Raw genomic sequence first — 22,972 nt, forward strand, 5'->3', positions numbered from 1 at the left:
GGCCTAAAATAATTGTGAAAAGCTCATCTGTCTCCAATCTATATAATGTTTTAAAAATTGGATGCATGCCCTGCAATAACATTGCACTTCACAAAGCTTAAAGCTCTAAACTTGAGGGTATCAGTTACACTGAAACTGTAGTGAATTAAAACATCCAGTTTCTGGTTTGCATTGATTTATAAATATCGACAAAACTACTATTGCAGTCATTACCACTTTGGGTGCTCCGAGTTGAATTTTCAACAGTTCAGGGTTATTTTAATTCTTATTGTGGCTACAGTAGCCTTTCAACTTATAGATCAAGTTCCAGATAACATGTAAATCTTAAATCTTAGTTTTAAAAATATGCATACAAACCAGCCAATACTTATAATAAAAAGCAGCAAGTCTAAGTGGTCAGTAACATCAGATACCAAGCACATTTTTTTTAGACTCTCCATCTTAAAGCAGAAAGGATACTTACTATTACGAAATGTTTTAAATAGATGTGAGTGGAAATGGGACAGAATATGAAAAGGCAAATATCTCTAGAGTTTTTTACCAGGAATTTGCTGTTATCTTTTGAATCATTCTTTGGAATGAGAGAAACAGAAGCATATTCAAAACTTTTCTCCTAAAGAGCTTTGCACATTAGTCTACCTGGTGACCTTCAAAATGTGCTTGTTTATGAGCAAAATATCACCGAGGAAATATAAACCTGAAAATAAAGACAGCTCACGAGCTGTAACCCAGTTAACACAATAATTTGAGAAAACAATAAGAAAAGCATGAACATGTCAACAGCAATAGAGCCAATTCTCAATGGTGTAGAGCACGCAGCTTTGCCAAAGACAATGGATTTAAACCAACTGGGAATCTCACTCATACGCACACATGCACGCACACTCCATAAACACACAGTATATAACATACATTACATCTAGTTGTAAAACAAGCTTTGACAGTGATCAATGTCTTATGCTTCAAAAGAAAACAAAAATCCCCACCTTACACCTTGACATCTGGGGACTACTACCGGGTAATTTCTCCTGACCCCTGGTGGTGATTAGCTTATGAAGTGAAGCAGGAGGATCACCAAAATATTCACAGCATTTCCCCTGAAAGCACTGGTCAAATTCTACCCTTGCTTCTCTTCTTGATACCGTGACTGAAGCCAATATGGTGATCTGCAATCCAGCTTTCCACTATTCTTTGCATTCCTCATATTTGCCTTGTACAGCACGTACAGTACAGTTGAGAAAGACAAGGAGAGGTTGATCCTGCTGTGGCAGATGTTCTTTTGGGCATGATGCTCTTGCCATTGAGGTTCACAGGAGTGTTGCTAATGCAGTCATTTAGAACAGAATCAGGCCCATAAAAATGTATGACATCTATGAAGATATCTTCCTAAATTATACCCTGAAATGCTGACTTACACGTGTTAATGATATACTACATCGCCCTAAGAAAATAGGTTTATTTTACATCTTTACCTTACAATTTGTATTGATGTTTCCGGTTTAGTGTTTCACAGCTGGTTTTGGTTGTGGGGTTTTTTTTTTTGGTTTGAGAGACATGTTGTCTTAAAGAGGAAACATTCTCCCAAACCAGAACTTTGTGTTGAAGATTAAGACAACATCCACTGCACCAATTTAGAGTAAAAGGCTTAATGGTCAGAAGGCAGTCATGCACAAGCTCAGGTCATCCTGTCAGCTTCCAAGAGTCTGTAGTATGAACTAACACACTTAATTCTTTTTTTGTCTGATTATTTATTTCATATGTCCTTACCATGAACCGTAAGTGTTCACACATACTCCATGAATAGTTTTGGTTTGCACTGTTTCTTTTTGTCTCCACTTTCCCTTTGAGAACCACTGCTGAAGCAGTGCTTTAGCTGCCATGCCAGGGGAAGTAATACAGCAGCAGTATGATCAGCAGAGTCAAAAACTGAATTTGGTGCATCTTGAAACTCTGAGGGTACTGGATAGCTTTAAGTTTTTGCACCTCACAGTTTTCAGCATTACGGTTCAGCAAGGAGGAACCATCTTTGCGTAAAATAGTTTAAAAAGACCAGGCTAACCAGGCTAGAAGGACCTCTCTAGCTGCATTTGCACAGCTGAAGTAACGCCACTCATCTAGACACAGCCCGAGTCTCCCACAGACATGCAGGTCTGGAAGCAGCCCTTCCAGGAACACGGGTGTCATTTCAACTTGCACTGACTGCCCGATGCTGTGAAACCAAACTCCAAAGTACCGCTTTTCAGTGAAGTGCCACTATAGCCATTGGAATCAACTGCAGCACTTGCATTAAGCGTTTCCAGATTTAAACTGTGGGAACTGTCAGTGGAAGGCCTCTGACAATGTAATTTGTTTCTCCTGCTGGCCTGACAAAGTCAGAGCATGTTGACATTCAAGAAACATTAGTTGGTTTTTTTCTTTCTTTCTTTTTTTTTCTTTTAAGCTGTTTGCTTGGAGCTGTTGGGAGGGCAGAGGAAAAGGACTGTCAGCTTAGGAAGGCGAAGAGGCAGACGAGGGAGAATGGAAAGAAGACATGCCCTTTTCTAGATGTCTCCTATAAAATAAGCAAAGCGTTTGTCACACACGTACCCTGAGACACACCAATACAGTGCAGGTGAACATGTAAAAAAATGTTAACTCTACCTAAACAACGAAGTGGCAGCTCCACTCCATTTACAATAACATCAGATCTATTTGATTTGGCTCACAGGGAGCCAGACATTTGACTGATCTGGTTAAAATACCTCAACAGTCATATAAAAAGGCCTGGTCAAAGCCTGTTGCATCACCTGCATTTATTTTTTACTGTTAATATTTAGCAATGGAAGAAAGATACAGATCTGTGCTCTATACACTTGCCATCTCCAACAGTATGATCTCAGCTCAGAGAGCAGCAGGAATTTGCACAGCAGTGAGTATGGCTGATTTCCAGGGGTCGGAAGCCATGGCTTACTCGCTCCACTCCGCATTTTCTGTTGTCGTTCTGTTTCATTTTTTTAAATAGGAAAGGCAAATATGATGAATGCAAAGAACAGTGGCAAAGTCAGATTGCAAGTCAGCATGTTTTGGGGTTTTTTCCCCCAGTCTCTCTATTTTGTGAAGCACGGATTTAGCCCTGGTATTAGCCTACCAGATAACAAGTCCTTAAAATGGCTTATGCATACAATTTGATGAAAAACTGAGTGTTTAGGAATGATTCAGATGTGTACCTTTTAGACCAACACGGAAATCTGCCTTTATCTCTTTCTCTATAGCAACAAACTGTCTGAATCAACAACATTACACCTCATATAAATCTGGCCTAGTCTATGTAGGATATGTAACAAAGGTAATCTGTGGCTTAAGAGAAGAAAATGCAGCAGTATATATGCAAGACACTTTGCATTTGACAGACACATACAACCAGCTGGTTGTTCTTTAGGTTGTGGCTATACATCTATTGGGACATCCCCCACCCGATAAACCTTGCTTAGCTCCTGGTCTTATTTCCACTGTAGATTTAACCCTAAGCCATGGATAAGCGTACTGTTTGGAGTTTGAAGTTAAGTGTCATTTAGTATCATTTCTGACATCTCCATATATTATAATGAGCTGCTTTTTCACAGGGGACTTGAGATCTGATTTGAATTTGTGGTAGGTTATAGTCACAACAAATGTCTATTTCAGATATTCATGAGAAGTCTCTAATGCAAATGGAAATAGCAAGTGGCTGTTTTCTTGTAGTTTCAAAGCCATATAAGTAAAACACACGGTGCAGATCTGTTCCACATGGAAACCCATTATCGATCCACCATTGTGCCCCGGCTCCTGCCCTGGCAGCAGGCACCCCTGTGCTGAACTGTCTCAGCAGGTTTTATAGCTTGCATAATAAAAGAACCGGTTATGAAATCATTAGCACCTCAGCTGAGGCTGCCACAGGGATGCCCCTCCGTGTTCATTGTGAAACGTTTCTTTGGCAGCTGCATCCTAGAAGCGTATTTGGATGTTGTTGCTTCAGTATCACCACACAGAGTGGGAAGTAAATCAGTATTTTCATGTTCTGAACTTAAGTGGGGGGGTGGAGTCTCTCTGGTCCACCTCTAGGCTAATTCTGCCTATTTACACATGCCTAAATCTAGGCATGAAGACCTCTAGAAAGCCCAGATGTCTATGATCACACTCGCAGCCCTTGCGCAGCCAGTGCTGCCAAGGACCTGGGCCATGCCTAGGGAGGCTGGAAGAGCAGCTTTGTCAAGCACCACACGTTCCAGCTCCTCTCATCCCGCGGGCAGCCACTGCTAGCGGTGCTTCAGAGCAGCCCAAATGCAGCTGAGAACCACTCCAGCCCTCCCCTTGGCTGGAGTCCTGGCTTGGGGTACAATGCACAGCCTGTTGGCACTTTCTCCTCCATAAATGCAAGCTCAGGTGAAACTGTGTCAGTCTTGCTTGCCCCTCCATAGGAGAATCCAGATCCCCAACAGAGAAAAGAAAATCCACTGCTGGTCACTGAGCAAAGCATCTAGGGCCCTTTGGATGTTCCTTATTCCAACCTTGAGACCCTTCTTGCAAGGTTCAGAAATATTTGTGAACCTTGCCCTTGCAAATGAGTAAGGTGGCACAACTGTGATCTGGGTGGAGGACAAGTGGTGGCTCTAATTATCTAAGAATACGAATGTAAGAAAAGGGAAAATTGTGCAACTTGAAGGAAAGCACTAGCATCAGGTGGGGAGGGGAACTTGTTGGAGGCAGTGAAATTTTACTGACTTGAGCCACCCAGGGATCTGGTCCACTGGTATTTGCAAAACTGAATTCAGTCAGTTTTACCAACTGTATGAGATAGAGCACCTGAAGAAAGGGCCCACGTCAATCAGGTTCCTGAGCATTAAGTAAAGCTGGCTTGTGTTGCCCTCTTTCTGAATCAATGCACCAGGTCATGATTTAAGTAATTGAGGCGCTGAGGCTTTTTAAAGTAGCATTAAGTAAATAGCTAAGCTTGATGTGATATCAAAAGCACCACAACAGAAAGGAGAACTTAATGTAGTAATGAAAATCACTTACTCTTAATCATCCCTGAGACAGTGTTTTTACAATGTTACTTGATTTATTCACCTAGCAAACATGCCTTCTTTGACTTTTCTAATAACAGGCCATCTTAGCCATGCTTGTTGGGATTTGAGTTTGGGGTTTTTTTAATCATCATCCCAAGTACATTATTTAAATGTCTTTGATGCCTTTTTTTAAAAAGGATTTGCTAAGCAATAAATCATATTTATTTGCAAAGGAGACCCAAAAAAAAACCCCAAACAACCCAAAACATTACTAGGAAAGTTTGGAAGAATAAGAGGTTTGGTCACAGGTGTGTAACCAGTGTTGCACATTTCTAGAGCAGCTTATTGCTTGAAGACTTACTGAAGCCCACATTCATTGCTGCTGACAAGCATGCCACTTAGTGTACAAGACTGTATGAAAGGTTGTTTGCTGCGTGATTTATGATGGTGCCCTTACACTAAATAGGAAGGACTGTAAACTACCTGTGCTCTGCTGAGCAGCTCCACGCTTCCTCTCGCATGGAAGGGCCTCAGCTTTTGGAAAAGCTGGACAATTTCTCGAGTGAGTACACTCTTGTGACACTGAGGCTAGCCAGACCACAAACTATTTTATTATGTTGTGCAAAAACCTATGTGCAAAAAACCCCTCTTTAATTAAGATAGAGCAACCAGCACTGCGGTTGTAATTACCTTGGACTGCTTTACCCACGGGCATAATGAAATAAAATTGGGCCCTCTATATTTTTGTTTTTAAACTAAGTAAACCCAAATTAATTTATTCAACTCAAACCAGACAGGTTTCTCTTTAAAAGGAAGGCATATATGGTTGGAGGGGCTGGTGCAGGAGGCAGAGTGACATGCAATGATGACTGTGAACTGCAAACTGCTGGCAAAACATTTGGCTTGCTGTTGGTCCATGGCCAGTATTTTCCTTTGTTAATGAATCCCACATCTTTTCTAAGTTCAGCATTTTTTTCTTCTCCCCCCTCATTTTATTTGAAACATATTTTAAATATTTTTGTTTTTATGACGTCGTGGAACATGATACAGCCCCCTCCTAACCCTGAATATGGGAAAATCAATTAAAATTTTGACATTAGGAGCTATGATATAAACATATGGTTCAACTGCTCAGACTTCTTTTTTTTAAGCAACATATCAAGGATCAGTGCAAAGAGAAATAACCAAATGAGAACCCCACATTACCGGGTAAAGATGATACCAACTGAAAGTGTATCACAGCCAGAGCCTTGCTATTCATGAAATACAAACCCCCCTGCAAATTTGTCAGGTTTTGACAGACTTCCTCTTAGACTTAGGATTACATATTTTTGATTTGTGTTCTCTTCTGAAGAAAACGTCTATTAAAAAAAAGACATCCTGAATGCTGTATTTAATATTTAATACATTTTGTCTCTCACAAAAGACCTTCATTTTATGAAGAATGCAACCTTAAAATGGAGTTTTAGGGGCTTCCTCATTAACTTCTGACTCTTCCCTGAACAAAATAGAAGAAAAAATAATTGAGAAATTTCCCATGAGAACAGAAACATGATTTTCAAAAGCAATGATCATTTTGGCCATCCAGTCACACCTGCCCTACTGACCACCTGTCCTCAGGCCTATGTGACAATGAAAACCCTTCCAGCTCCCTTTGGTATTTCAAATCATCAAAAACCCAGGCAGACAAAATGATAAGTCACTGAAACTCCAGGGAATACAGGCACCAAACAGAAGATTTAACTCTTTAGGTCACTACGCACAAGGTTCCTGCTGAAGCAAAAACAATCTCTTTCCCAGAGGTCTTGCGAGACTGGAAACGGTGTTACAGGCAGCTTAAAGTGGAGAGTTACTTTTAACCTGTCACTGGCGAGAAATCAAGTTTTTTCAATCATCTTCTATGGACATCTAGTCTCCAATCCTGCAAGCATCTAGCTACATGAATTTACATGCCCTCCTTTAATATTCTCGAGTTTTACAAACCTTGCAAGATTTCTTCAGCCACTGTAACTCGTAGCTAGTTCTACTGATGGCAGAGATGATGAAAGTATAGCACAGTGCATTGCTGGCCCTGCAAACCACTCTGGGTGAGGACAAAGACACACCGGAAAAAATTAAGTTGCAAAAGCCTTTTCTGCACCAACCCCCTTACTTTTCATAGCGTGAATGGTCCCGTGCTCATGTTAGAAATGACAAAAAGCTTTTTCTAGAGGCTCCTGGTATCAGCTCAAACTCCAAAGTTATATAAGGACAGAAACTTCAATTATCTATAGAGTATATGCGAATTAAATACACTTTCTCTATCGCAGTGAATTCACTTGCATTGTAACAGATGTGATTTATGCAGAAAATTGCAGCCAAGCTCAAAAGCTAGAGCTGGACTTTTTTTTCCCCCCAGTCAAATAGAAAATTTACCAAAGGCAGCACTTTCAGGTAGACCAAAATTATTAAATTCACTCATAAATTATATTTAATAAATCTTGTAAGTGGAGAAGAATAGACATTTGGAAAAGCACGGTTTTTCGACATTTCTAAATGTTCCAGTTTGAAATGACATATTAATTTGGAAATTTACCTAGCTCATTTTAAGGAGTTAATTTTCTTGTAAACCTGGAAATCTTTTTGCTCTTTTTTTATTTGCACAGAATAATTAAGAAATTAAGTCATATTAAGTTAACCTAAATTATTATTTTTAATTTCAGTTGCTAAGTCAACAACTTTGTTATTCACACAGAACTAGTTACCGTTACAGCTCACCTGCCACAAACACACCAATGACACAAAAGAAACCTTAAATCTGTCAGTTTTTCTTCATTTCCTGTTCTATTAAAAACCACCTAACATTCCAACTCATTCTTCTCTTTTATGTCTTCTCTCCTACATTTTTCCTAACTGATTTTAACAGCTAGGTAGAAACCTGAACATCAATATCGATGTATTGATGAGAAACAGAACTAGCACTGATATTTGCAAAACTATCTTACTTAAAGACTGATTAGGTTCATTAATAAATTAACTGGGTAGGAATGCTGTTTTCAAGGCAAAGGGAAAATAGTATATTCTACAGGAAAGTATGGGACTTTTTGTTTTGTCCCGAGGGGATTAGCTTTTCCAGCCAGTAAGTTTTTACCACACGTCCAGATTCAGCGATTTGCTCCCTGTCCGACAGTGGTACAAAATCACCTTTGACATTTATCAAAGTGTCAGGCACAGCACTTTAAAAGGACAAAGCTTGTCTTGATTACAAGAAAAGAGGATGCAAACAAGGTGAACGCATGACAGTAAAGAATGTGCCAGCGGCATAGTGAGAGCCAGGCTGTATGCTCTAGGACTGCACTTTTTGAAACTTCATAAATACGAGCAATAGCCTTCTCTAAGCCTTTTAGCTCAAGACAAGCGTAAGTTTGAGTCAGCGTCGCTGCACAGGCTTTTGTCAGTGAAAACAGGCTTTTGTCAGTGACTGTTCCTCAGTCTTTATGTTATATGCTATAATAAATTATTAATTTTGCAATAATAAAATAACTGAGCATGCAGAAGGGCAATGCATGATTTTACATGTGATATTAGTGACAGCATATTGGATAGTCATTAGTTAATGGACAAATACGAACGCAGGATAAGGTATACAGGGAGTTCATTGCAAAAAGGCATTAATGTGCCATTACTTTTATAGTGGGAACAGCTTTTGCTAGCTAAGTTCCTGTAAAACATACCTTTGAGCTTACAGGGATATTAGCAAATGGATCCCTCACATGGTGATGGACAAAGCTTGTCTCCTAGTTTTGCAAAACATGCTGAAAATTACCACAAAGGCCCAGAAGTTTTGTTTGTTATGGTTTAATTCCCCTATTTTTGTAAAAAGAAAAGGAAAACAAAAAAAAAAAGGGGTACTTTAAACAGCTGGCTGGTTTGGAAATACCTCAGAGATGGATTTCTCATAGCATTTTAGAATTCTCTTGCAATTCTTGACTATAAGCAGAAAATACAGATGCTTAGTCGAGCAAGGAACAAGACTTCATTCAGCTGTCTTTAAACTTCATTTTGGCTCACATTTCAGCCAAAAATGGCTGGTTGTCAGGATTCTTGTTTTATCTCTGTGTGTTTATCAGGCATCTCCTAAAACTTCGGTAAGCGTTACTTACAGCGTGGTGGGAAAGCTAGGAAACAAAGCACCTTGAAGCATAATTCATTCTCTCCGCAGTAGCAGCAATTCAGAGTCCGCAGTTACACCTCTTACATGAGGTGCGTATGTTCTTTACTTCTCAAAACAAGGTGGACACAAGCAGGCACAGGATATGCTTGAGATGACATTACGTTCTTATCTTGCCATTTGCTTTTCTTACTGCTTTTTCCTCATCAAAATTCTTCCTGCTTCCCCACCCTGTACAGGTAGCCAGTGCTGTCACCATTGCCCAGTGCAGGACCAGAGGACAGTTTCAGTCAGAAGGCACCTCTGAAGGTCACCTTGTCCAACCTCCTGCTCCAAGCAGGGCCAAATGCAGTATCAGACCAGGCTGCTGGGGGCCTTTTCTAGACCAAGTGTGAAAATCTCCAGCAACGGAGATTGCACCACCTCTCTGCAGCCTGTTGCTGTGCCTTGCCACGCTCCTCCTGTGGGAACCTTTCTTTCTTCAGGTCCCACGGGAATTTCTCTCCCTGAAACTTGTGACTGTTGTCTTTTGTCTTCACGCTGCAAAGTGGGGCAGACCCTGTCTCCTCTGTAACTACCCTATAAGTAGCTGAAGGCTGCAATTAGATTCCCCCATTAGCTGTCTCTTCCCAGGCTAAAAAAACCTAGTTCTCCTGCTCTCTGCTTCTCCTGATACTGTCTCCCTTCAACCTACAGAAGACGGCAGTAATGACATCTGCCCTCCGTGCAACTCACCCACCTTCCGCTGCTGCAGTGCCGTAAGTCTTTGCAGGCTCACCCAGGAGCGCGTGCACAGTTTTGGGGTGCCCATTTGCTTGGAGCTATTCAACAGTCCGAACAGATTGCACCCTAAACTGCCCAAGATTTTGGCTGGGTGTAGAGATTTCTTATTCTCCCCACAATAGGGAAGATGTTTCTAAGTCCTCTGGGGATCGTTTGGGCGAACCCAAATATCTGACCCTGAGCCAATCAGTTAATTATTATATCTAATGTTTGTCCTATTTGATAATTACTGTGCACAAGACACACACGCCAATGCAGACGTGCCACTGAAATCCCGCGTCCCTGTGTGCAGTGCTGCGTGGGGAAGCAGCAGACTCATACCCTTTCCACATCCAGCTCAATCCGATCTACGCTCCAAGAAGTCCTCTTATTGGAGCATTGCTTCTTTAAAACAAGTCTCCCTGAGAGAAAGAACTATCTTTTAAGGAAACAAAAAGGAGACATTAGATAGCACTGCTGCTGGCTGTGCTATCAGTCAAGAACTTGTTCCGGGCACCAGGTGAGACCAAAGTTTAAAACTCTGGAATGTAACACGTGCAGTCCCCAGAATATTATTGCCTGTTTTATCATTTGCTACTCTTCACACTTTCTGGACATTTTCCCACAGAAACGAATCAGAAGGAACAGAACCATTTAGAAGAGACACTGGCCATCAAACAGAAAATACAATGTACAAAGCTTAATCATCTTTCAGTGTACAGCAAGTGAGAAGCTGTTACTCTTTTTCAAGACCTTTTGTAAATCACAAAAAAAATATTTCTCAGCAAGAACAATTACCAATTTGGAAGAGAAAGCATTTTTCTCTTGCAACAGTTCCCAATTTCCCTTGAAACAATTGTTATTTGTCAAAAGCCCAATTTTTAACAATTATTGAACCTTGTTGGAAACTTTTCAATCAACCACATTTCACTTTTCTAAATAGATCTTTATAAATCCATGCTTTTCCAACTAATGCTATACTCAATTTTTTTTCCATAATATTAATTTATTTTCTCATATTTTTATAAATCTTGCTGGTAAGGTTTTGTACTTTTCCTGAAGTATGCTGCAGCTCTTTTGTAGAGCACTACAAAGTCTTGTCTAAATAGTTTAACTAAACTAAAAAATGACTAAATTAATTACTAAAAGGGAATTTGCTACATATTGTTTGTTCATTCAACATATTACAATATTGACTGAATTGTAGTAGCTGCATCAGGTTTTGCTCTGAATGGAAAAAGTTCCACACTGCACAAGATTTGTTTGGTTTTTTAGTAAAAAACCAAACAAAACACTTACTGATGCACAGCAATGTCCCCCTTTAACTGTTGTTTAAATTTTTGCCCAAGATTTTCATTCTGAAAAAACGTGAAATGGGAGGTAGAGCTGAGGGGTGCTAACACAGTTTCAATTTCAAAAAGAAAGAAACTGTCATTCAAATGTATATACCTAAATCACTGCCTTAAGTCATGCAACTTGGAATCTTATTCATGTGATAAATTCTTTCTGATAGGATTGCTTAGGAATAACAGAAGTTAATTTTGCCTTGCAGCCTCAAATATATTTGGGGGAGTAGAGTGACTACATACACATACAGATCCACGCATACAGAGATTTCTGTACTAATTTGCACTTTGTGCACCACATTGCTGCTTCATACAAATGGCCACAGGAGATATTTGTCAATACTGGTCTCCAATGGCAAGAAGTCTGTTGGTTCAGGCAATCTGTAAACTCAACCTTAATTTAGTCTTTTTAAAAACTTTTCAGTCAATCTTATTTCTACATGAATTTACGAAAGAAAACTAAAAAGTTTTCAGAGCAATGAGAATTCCTGCAGTCCTGTGAGTGACAGTGCAAGAGAAATACAGCTCACACCCTTAGCTGCAGTGCAAGAAATGTTCATTTAGATCTGGAAACCGAGTAACAACAAAGAACACAGCATTGGAACTTTTTTAATGTGATACTGAGTGCCCTCAAACTGAGGTCAAGAGAGGATCTGGTCCAGTAAGTTTTTTTCTGTTCTGGTTTTTAAGACCCAGTTTGGAAAAAAACTACCTCATGTTAAAACAGACATATAAAATTACTGGTGCTGATGGGCTTTTCCAGGGTGGTAAAACATTCTACTGGTATTATTTTGACAGGGCTTGTGCTAACTGTTTGACGTTTAGAGAAAATGTAATGACGTTTTATTATTATTATTTTGCTGCTGCTAATGGGCACAGATTTATTGATCTCTAGAAAATAGTGCCCATTTGAACCACATTGGCCCATATTCTTTACTGTCATGGAGCAGCACAAGAGCTGTAGATATCTGCAGTAAAACCCTCCACCTTTTTATTTATATGAATACATCTTGTATTCATACTAACAAAGAGCTTTGATACGTTTAACTTAATATGTTTGACTAATGGCTGCAATTTGCAAAATATCCTCTGATGCTCTTCAATGAAAGATACTATGTTAAAATAAAGACCACCACACAAATACAGCTTGTGCTGATCTGAGAGACTACAATTCTCACTCTCAACTAGTAAGTTTACCAAGACAATAGCTGGTTTTATTATAATGTGCAGAAATCTTCAGTAAATTGAAAGTTGGATGTTTTCAGTACAGTTATTCATTTTAACATAGGAAGCTGATGCTACAAGGAAACATCAGGACATAAAATAAAGAATGGAAGTCAGTATGAAATAAACAGTGTTCTGCTAAGTAAATGATACTTTCCTGGCTCTGTCAGGATCCAAAAGCCCTAAAAAGCAAAATGTGTGTCACTGGGCCTGAAAAATAATTCATGCTATTTGACAATCAAGGCCTTAAAAATGTGTTTGGAGGAAGTGAAGAGGGAAGACAGCAAGCACCACAACACAGAAATTCCATGCCACGTTTAAAAACAAACACAAGCACCCACGTAGTGAGGAAATTGCCCGTTAACAGGGATCGAAGGTTCATCAGTCTCTGGGATCACTGTGGCTGAACAAGTAGTTTTTCAGGAGGGCACATCCCAAAGCCAGAGATGTTGAAAAATACGTGGGTGCTCAAAGGAATGAAAAGAGGATAGTTTTACGGATTTTATCCAGAGCCCGTCAAGGCAGCACTCCCATTCACTGCAATAAGCTTTGGATCAGGTTCAACAGCCCAGCGTAGTCCTCCCTCACTAGAATTGGCTTGTCATGTCGGAAACTGTTTGGGCAAGGTACCCCACCCATAAACAGAGCGCTCGGGGAGAGTACGGTAGTAAGCAACAAACAATTTGTCTCTATGCCAAGATTAGGGGTTGTGTCTTCTACTCGTTCACCCTCTGAGACAATAAAACGAAGGCTATAGTAAGGTAATATCTCTGAGGCAATCTAAGGAGGAATGCCACATAAATGAGGAGTGAGAGGATAAGGGTTCCTTCAATTTTGATGTTGAAAGTGGAAGAAATGAGTAAGCGATGGGGTACAGAAAGCCACTAGCAGATGGATGCAGTGTTTCCATCAGGTCCTTTCTCTGGGATCGTATAAGTAGGAAGAGGAATAGAAAGGAAATACAAACGTGAGTGTGGAAAGAGAGTTCCACTACAGAAATTGCCACATCAGCTAGGTGGAAGACAGAGACACGCAAGTCCATTTGCAGGAGAAAGAGAGCATAAACACAGTTAAGTGGATATTAATGAACGCTAAACAAGGATGGCAAGCCTGCTCTGAACTTACAAATCACATCCGCATTAATACCAAATGAGTTCATTAAGATTAACATTATTGTGATGAGTATCAAAGGGATTAAAAGAGATTACGGCAAATAAGAGAGTCAGATAGGAATGAGATGTAATTACCTTCATATCTGGTTTATCTATAGCTGCAGAGAAAGACCCAGCATTCACTTCACACCAGAGGAACCTAACTCACATTTTGATCTGAAGCGTAATTTTCGGCAAAGCTGATCTCAACAGTTTGGGCTGAACGCGGCCCAGGCATGTGCAGGACGAACAAAAGAAGGGTGGGAAGGCGAGCAGAGAGAGACGGGGAAGGGAGGAGGAGGCCCGCTCCTGCCCCAGCACCCTCACCCAAGTGCGGGAGACAACTTGGTCTTCGTGCCCCCCTGTGTCCAAAACGTGACGTGAGGCCAGTCCTGCCAACACCTCTGCCCAGCTCCTGGCCTGCTCTGACCCCAGCACTCGCCACGCCAACTCTGAAAACTTCATTGGGCTTCACAAATACCAGCCAAGTCTTCCAAAACTGTTTAAGGGAAATAGTCTCACTGTAGCGCTAGGAAAACTGAGGAATCCAGGGGCAGAGGGATCACATTCAGTGAAATAAAAATAAGCTCTCTCATTTTTACATCTTGCATTTGTACCGCAACTGCAGAGCCAATTCTTTTGTGCATGCAGAGACCAGCTAAGGAGCACCAAATTATGTCTTAAAATCACACGGCTTATAGAGCGGACATTCTGCCAATACACACATTCAACAATGCAGGCGGAAATGTTACTTGGGATATTGGTGGGGAAAATGTACTGGGACTCCTCCAGCCAGGCTCCGCTCTGAGCAGGTTGCCTTTCTTCACAGGGCAACCGCGCACGGTCGGCTCTCCAGTGCAAACATCGCTTCCCAGCTCTGGTGTGTTTGGCCTCTGGTTTGTTTGACAGGTTACATGTGCTTCTGAATATATCTTCTGATGCTCATTTTCAGAGTGCTGTTAATGTTTCTCTTGGCTGCTGTTTAAAAATTAGGTCCCTAAAGATATCATCCTTCAATAAGAAAATCCTCTTGCCAGAAGGCCTGGCTTCGAACATGTTGAGGCCGACTGTCAGGGCTGTTGACCTCTGACCATGGAGCTGGAAGTCCACAGGCATACCTGCACATTGGCGCCAAGGTAGCGCAAGATGGACAGCTAGCACTGGAAGAATCCAAAATGGGCAGCTACTTTCATTTTTTGTTGTCCAAGAAGAATGTGCGTTTCAAAAGCACCTGTCAACCACAACCAGAGCTGTCTGGCTCTCGTCAGGACAGTTATGCCTCATTAATTACATTCTTTGTTGCTTCAATAGGAGATATACATACCTACACACACACACACACATATGTACGCATATGGAATTTACAACTGCAACTTTTTGAAAGAAGCTGTTTTTTCTGTGGTGCTTGTGTTGAAATCAGTCAAGTAGCAGAAGTAAATTGTAACTTAGAGTTGTAATGCACTTCTGGAAGTGAAGAAGGATTTACATCTTCACACTCTTTACCTAACTTCACCAAGCACAAATCAGCAGGGTGGAGAAGATGAAGTTGCGTTGTGAAAGTCACAAGCACAAGGCAGGGTCATCAGTCAGTCCACACCGACCAAAGCCCCAAGATGTTCTCCTTTGCTGCCCTTCCAGCCAGATGAAATGTTAATAGCTAGTACCAGACAAGGGAGACTCTGATCCCCCATGGAATACAATCTGATCCCCCGTGGAATACAACCTGACGCCCAAAGACTTCCAGGCCAGGCTGCATGGTGTATTTTATATGTGTTTTTGTAAGAGAAACAGCAAGGATGCATTTCTGTGTAGGCAAAGATGGAGCGTGACAGTCTCTCATCGTCTGCCCAGTGTCTTGCCAACGTGGCTAGACACTATCCTAGGACAACGCTGGCAGATTTTTCCCGCACAAAGTCTCCAGCCAGAAAAGGCAGGAAGGGAAAGAGTGAAGACAAGTCCACCCCAGCATCCGAAGCAGGCAGGCAAAGGGAAGAATCTACTCTGCTTTACTCTGATGGTCCATGGAGCTGCACTTCCCAACATTTCTTGGAGAAAATATGAGTCAGAAATCCTACGGGAACTCCTGCAGCAGCACAGCTCCCTCCACAACCCACACATCCTCAACAGAGCACTGCGCAATCTAATCCATATGGTATATCTGCACTGCTACGTGGGCCAGAGCCGGGTGCGGCCTTACGTTAGGCTCTCAATGATAAAATTTTGGCACATGAGCAATTGTTTGTGCTTGAGCAGTTGACTGAGGAGCTTGGAAATCAGGGCATTTAGGAAAAACCTGTCAGTAAAGTGCGGGGACATCACAGCTAGACAGAAGATGGCTTTGCAGAGGGCTATGGGAGGGAAGGGAAGGCAGGAGCTGGTCAGGGTCTCTTGCCTTGTTCGGACGGAGATGGGGAGGTTTTGCCATCACCAGATGGCAAACAACACTGTTTGGTATTTTGCTCAGTGAGGCCCCAATACAGGTTTTAAAAAAAAATCACCAAAGCCTTAAGAGTGTGTTTAAGGCTATCTTTAGTTAGCCAAGCAAATCTTTGGTCCACTGCTGATCCAGTGGACACGAATAGAGTGCTTCCCCCCAAGACAGAAATTCCCTGACGGGGGCACTTCCGAGAGCAGTATCGTAGGAGCAGACAGCTCTTGACACAGAAACCTGATGCTGAGCTCCTCCGAGCAGAACGGGTATCCTGAGGACACCAACACACACCTGGTATCTCGCATTCATCCTACATCTAAACACAAGCAATGCCAGAGCAGGGGCTTAGCCAGTGTTGAACTCTGCGTGGCCCACCCTAAGGGTAATGTACTCCCAGTGAACTTGGGGAAGAGGTAGCTTTCCTCACTCCCCCCCTAGACCTAGAGGCTGTCAGCTACATGGAAAAAAAGACTAAAAGGTCTGTAGGGAGACAGACAGATTTAATAAGACAAGCACAGCGCTCTGTCCTGCAAAGGAAACCCACGTGGGAAGATGCCCCAACTGCCGGGTAGTTCTGGAGAGCAGAACCATGAGAGGAGGGGATCTGCCGTGCAGGGTCGGGACCTCAGCGGTCCCAGCAGTGGGGAGAGAGCAGCCCATCAAACAAGCAACGAGCCCGGGGCGCGCTAAGGGTCTGAATGCTGCTGACAAGCATTAGGGATGAAACGCCGAGGCTCCTCGGGATGAGCTCTGCAAACCGCCTCCCTTAAATGTTTTATTTTCAAGAGCGGATTTCCAACAGTAGGAGCTTTTACTCACTCTGCTAGGCAGAGGCTGAACTGCTCTCTTCATACAGTTTCAAATTCGCCAGCTACACTTGAAGAACCACCCCTTTTTGCTTTTGCCTTTCTCTTTTCTTTTTGCTCTCTCCGGGCTTTTTGTGAAAGAGACATCCAGTTTCAAGCCATTTAAAAAATATCAAAAAACCCTGGTGGAAAATAATTTGCAGCTGTGATAATATCACATTTTTTAAAATACCGTAATATAGTTTTACTTTTAATAATAAAAGATAAAAAAGGGGAGTCTGTGAATAATTAGAGAGTGCAGTCTGAAGCCAGTTACAGTCACTGCAATTGATAATAAACTTAAAGCCCCTTGACAGCAGGTAAATGCTTTGCAACCCTGACCCCCTTCCTCTCACATTACTTAACAACCCTGCAGTTCCAGCATTACATCACCGTCCAAGCGATTGGTTCCTGCATTTTAACTCTCTCCCTGTCTCCTCCGATTAGGAGCGACACAATGATGGGGAAAAAAAAAACCCACAACAAACCACCAAACTTCTCTCAAGTTTGCTGTGCTCCTTGTTTGGGTTTGGTTTCGTCGAAAAACCAGCTTCTGCTGCTAAGAGTCGAGGTTACACGCACCAGAAAACAAACTCTGTCGAAGTGGAAAAGAGAGTGGGAAAGGGGGACCAGGGAGGGGAGGAGGAGGAAGGCGAGTGGGGGGGAAAAAGTATAGAGAAATCAGAAAAGGAAAAGAAAATTAAAAACAAACCTCATGGACATCACTGAGCCTGAATTCCCTGCTGAGGTGCAGAACATGAGAGCCCTGGAATGAGTGTATGTAGAACTTGAGCCAAAGCTTAACTAGCCCGAGTGAGTCATATCCTTCCCATTTGATTCCCGTCCAAGTGATGATGTAATGCCCTGGCCCTCTCCCTCGCTCGCTCCCGCTCGCTACACTACCTCCCTCCTCCCCTTTTCTCCTTTTTAGCTCAGTGCTGGTGAAGTCACCATTTAAATCTGGCAGAGCTGAAGCAAAAACTTCAATGTAACCAAAACAGCCCCAGGCCAAGTTCCAGACGTACTGAGACTCGGTGGTGCAATTGCCATTGGAAACGAGTAAACAGAGAAAGAAACAGTGCCGCCTCTGAAGGGCCTGCGCAGCTGCCTGCTGGATCACAGGAAAACCCAGGGACGGGGCTGACATGATTGACTGGGGCTGATCAGAAGATATTGCACACAAACGCGCTCGCTCCCGGATGCCCGCGTGGTCCGGGCTTCAGGATGATCCGGCAGCTGGAAAAGGAGGAGATGGAGCTGGAGACAAGGAGGGCAGCGGAGAAGCCGTGAAGCGGCCGCAGCGTGTTTGCGTGGGTCTGGGGAGAATGAATAGCGCTGCTTTTATAGGTTATGCATTAGACTGGGGTTTCTCTGCCTTAGCCGCGCAGGGCTGGAATCCAGCCCCGCGTTCTTGAAGGATAACTACGGCACTGTTTCTTGGTGCGCCTGCAAACGGACAGGTGCAAGGCACTTTCTCTCTCCACTACTTGAAAAGCACCAGAAAAGCCCCGAGCTGTACAGCACCGCAAGCTTAGGAACCAACTCACTGCGGTGATGCTGCTATTGCTTACCCTGCATTTAAAACGGTTCCCTTCTGGTGTTTATCTCCCAAGTCTGATATTCGTGGCTTTTGTAAGGACAGAGAATGTTTCTAAGTGGAACTAGTAATAATTTTTCAAAATAGAAGCAGCTTTTCATGTGTGCAAGCGTAAGCTATTGTGGTGCAAAGTGCTCTGCTGCATCGTATCGTAGTTTCTAAGTCCTCCTGATGTTAAATGCTACAGTGACTGTGGCTGAAATACCTCCCGTGTCCTCCCCCACAGAGGTTTTTTTCACTGTTCATCACTCACAATTAATTGTAGTCAACACAGTACAAAACAGTTGCTCCACAAAAGAATGCAAAGCCTAAGCAATAATAGTAATAGTATGTGAAAATGTCTAAGCACACATACCATCCCTCAGCGATCCAAAGACTAAAGGTTTCAATGTAAAACTGCAGGGATGTAAGCATTAATGGCACCTGAAACACTGGGGAGGGATTTAAAAGTGACATAGATCAAGAACTTCAGCATATTTTACAAAGTCACTTCCCCCCATGTCTCAGAGTGAAATTCAGTTTTCCGACAGTCAATGGACACACCTATCCTGCAAAATTCAGAAAATAATAGGAAAACATCAAAGCCAATGTGTTTTCTTTTCTTCCTTATAATGATGTGAGTTTATGGAAAAGCAATTTCTATTGCCTAGCAGCATTTTACCAAACAGGCTTTTTTGGGGCGGTGGATTCATTAATTGATCAAAGCAGTGATGCAACAGAGATTATTGTAAAGTACCAAAGTCTCCTCCTCAGGATACTCATATGGTTATAAATTATCTTTAGAATACACTTCTATGGATCAACACCGTTAGCTTCAGTCATGGTTTAGTCTTGAATTCAAGTAGTTTCAGTCACGAATTCATAAGATTTTTGTTTAAGGTATATATGATTTTTGCAGACAGAATGAGAGGAGGAGAAAAACAAAGGGTTTATCCTATTCAATTAAAAAACCACAGTTCTCTGCAGCAGGCTGACCTGCTGGATGACATCCTCAATTGATATTGATGCTGCAGCCACTCAGAGTGACACCTTTATCAAGCAAGGCAGCTCTGAATTAGAGGTGATCAGCCGTAATTATTACTGGCGCCACTGAAGCCTGTGGCTTGACAGCATCAGATGTGGTTGTTATAAAGTTTGGTCCATTGTGTCAATGGCCTGTATAACTCATTTATGTCTGAATTACCAGCTATTGATTTTTTGTCTTCTGTAATGTAATAAAATAAAAGTTAGATCATTCCTAAAGCTTTCTTTTAATTCCAGCCTTGCTGATAGTTTCATTTTAAGCTCAGCCCACTTCTCCCTCTCCATTTAAAAAAACAAGTGACTTCCAACCCTCGTTCTGTGCATGTCTAAGAGGTCATCTTCCCTCCCTTCTTCTTTTTATTTTGTCCTCTTACGTTTACACTGCTGGATTACATAGCTTCTGCTCATCCAATTATGCCACTGGCATCGTTATAAACTTTGTCATGGGCCCAGGACACATCCCTGGCTCAGAAGAGCTTCAAACTGGTGGGGAATGTGGCTACAGCTGAGGCACAAACTTAGATCACCAGGCCCACCTTTGGAAGGAAGGAAGCTGCCACCGAATAGAAAAACTATTATCTTGAGGAATCTAGGGTACCCTGGGGCTGCTTGTGCATATGCATCCATTCCTGCAGCCTTTGTTAGTGAACCAGCCTCTTCTCACTCCTCTGAAAGACCCACACTTCCACCACCCTGCAGTATTCCGAGCAAAATGCAACCAAAAAGATGATGCAGGAGCTGCAGTGTAGTTCACTGTCCTTCTGAGGCTCCAAGCACTTGCCTGGCAACTGTGCTCTTTCCTAAAGAAAACTTTGTTTACCAGAAGCACCTGTGAGCATCTTGATCAAAATATCAGAGGAGTGACTGCGTTTGTATGGCAAATGGCCCTTTTAATTATTATTACCTTCACAGACACGAACTCAGAAGAATTCAAGTGTCTCGAAAACAGCCTTTGTCTTATAGAAGATATTTCCGGGATTTAGAGAATTTTCTGAAACGAACAAGAAAGATCCAAGCAGCCTGAACTGCCAATCATTTTTAAATGATGTGTTTACACTGACGTCCCATTTCAAGAAGGAAACCACTTTAAAACAGAGCTCATGCTCCAAAGGAGTTAAAAACTTATTTGTGCTTGCTGCTGGGAATACAAAAAGTTCTTTCCAGGCAGGTATTTCCAAGGCCTATTGATTTTTTCTTCCCCCTAACAGGAAACACTGTTTTCCCATTTTCCTTCCTGTGACAGACCAGTTAATGATAAAGAATGTCCTGTGCTCAGAGGAAATTCCACTTGCATGCAAGAGCTCCCTCTTTATCTGTTTACTTGTCTGTCTTTTCTCCCCCCCTCCCTCCACCCCCATCCTTAAATTTCCATGCTCAGCCATGCTCAAGAATAGGGCTGTTGTGATGAGAGTTGTGGGATGTTTTAATTCTAATGGGAGCCTTCTTTAAAGTAGCGCCCTGGCCAGCACAGTTATGACTCCAGCTTAGCTGTCTAGTTCAGGAATGCTTGCAACACCCTCCCTGCAGCATGTTTCATCCTTGGGGAAAGGGTGGTGGGGCACACCACAGATGTTTGGTGTAACAGAAACTTGACAAAAATCACTGCTCCTGCTGAAAGTTTCCAGTCTGAACAACCAGAAAGCTCTGAATTTCGAGAGCCCAAATGTCACAGTGCACTGGGATTATCCCAAAGCATATTGTAACGGGGAACGGGGCGTACTACAGTTGAGACTGTGGATGGACAAATCATCAGTTCTACGTGTATTTTAGGTGAGTGTATCACATACAGCCTTTGGGACTGACTTGTGCCTATTTTGCTCAGTGGCCCAAAGCATCGGCAAGGACCCTGTGGATGAAAGCAGTATAGCCTGATTATTTTTTTCTCCACTTTTTGGCTCTTAAAAGAGGCTTGATTAAGAAAATATTCTGTAATAATCGTCCTACACTCAGGAAAGTCTCATTTTCATTCTGACATTATTTTTCATTTCTAACCCAAGAGCCTTACAGTCCCTGTGGAACTAAAGAGGCCAGATAATTTCAGGGTTAAATAAGCTTTAATGACTATCACATGTATGGAACCTTAAACCTAGTATTAAAAATTATTTTTTTAAAGTGGCATCTCTTCCTTTTTTAATTTAAAATAACCATCCAGGTGGTTTCCTAAGGATTTCTTTGCAAATTGCTTCCAGTGAACCTTTTCAGTTACAGACCACTGCAAACCCATGTGGTGTTATTCAGCGTTCAGTTCAACTTGGGTGTCCCGTGTTTTCGTAGTGGACAGAGGGACTGTCTGCACAAGTGCCTGCACAGGGAGACTGTGAGGTCTGAGCAGGCTAGCTGTCACTAACAAGGACATAAGAATGTATAGGTCCACCAATTTCAGCAGAACTAAAGTAAGGCAGGGTTAAGAGTGGATTTTTCAAGTTGCTCATAAGATAATGGGACCCATGTTCCCAACTCACCTGGGTGCTTTGGAAAAAGCCATTCTCCTTTAAGGAGACTCAGATCAAAGTGCTCAGCATGAAGCTGTATCAGAGGTAGAGCTGGTTTTTCTATGAGCTCTCCAAATTGTTATGAAATAGAATATCTGGAAATATCCTTTGTGAGAACTGCCCCAGATTTCTTGTACATAGGAACTGTAAGAAACTGGATTGGACTAAGTCTAAATGAATCCTGGAACAAAGATCTCCCTCTCTCACTCATATGCACAAATATGCCACAAAGTTAGAAACACGCTACTGAAAATATTTAAGGAAGAAGAACTAGCAAGAGTTTGGGTCCAACAGCTCTGGAGACAGGTGTTCTGTGACTATCCACATAGAAGTGCAACGGGCATGATGGCCAGGAGACTTCCCCACAACATTTTGGCAATGAATCTTAACCCAAATCTTCAAGAACTATCTCAAGGTAAGAAACCCTTCCCTGGTGACAGTCCTAATCATGTTAATGCCACTTGGGATCATGTTTTTTGTGCTGGGGACACTCAACCACTAGGAAATTGAATTGTCTACTTGTTATACACTAGCCAAATAGCTGTGGGCCAGTGATGAGCAGCTGACCTGGAAGTGAAGAGCTCTGTATCCAATTACATATCACTGAGTCATCCGGTCCGAGTAGCCAGCTATTTTATTACAGCTGTAAACCACAAATACCTAAGACAAATAATGCAGCAATTTATGCAAAATAATAAATAATGCTTTACATTTCTGTAGAACCTTTCACCCTGAAAGATCCCAAAGCACCTTGCAGGCCAGCCATAAAAAGTCATGCAATGCAATCACCCGTGACATGGGAGATGGTATCCAGCTAGCAAACGGCACGGGAGTGCAGAGGCGAGATGCTGACTGAGGACAGAGGTAAACAGCTGCAATTATTTTAAAAATGCCATGTAATCTTTAATATTCATGCATAATGAACAG

At 42.1% G+C, this 22,972-nt stretch overlaps 1 protein-coding gene across 11 annotated transcripts in view; it reads right to left on the minus strand.

Annotated features, from left to right (window-relative positions):
- Positions 1-22,972, minus strand: part of CREB5 (cAMP responsive element binding protein 5) — a 262,926-nt gene that overhangs the window by 87,029 nt on the left and 152,925 nt on the right. Inside the window, exon 1 of one of the 11 annotated variants that reach the window (XM_072854065.1) lies at positions 17,646-17,720. The exons of the other annotated variants lie outside the window; for them this stretch is intronic. Coding sequence (XP_072710166.1) covers positions 17,646-17,692 — 47 coding nt within the window. The 5' untranslated portion in view covers positions 17,693-17,720. Of the gene's footprint in view, positions 1-17,645; positions 17,721-22,972 lie in introns of those variants that run through there. 11 annotated transcript variants of the gene reach the window in all.

This window comes from Ciconia boyciana, chromosome 2, assembly GCF_034638445.1.
Source record: "Ciconia boyciana chromosome 2, ASM3463844v1, whole genome shotgun sequence".
In the NCBI taxonomy this organism is placed as follows: Eukaryota; Metazoa; Chordata; class Aves; order Ciconiiformes; family Ciconiidae; genus Ciconia; species Ciconia boyciana.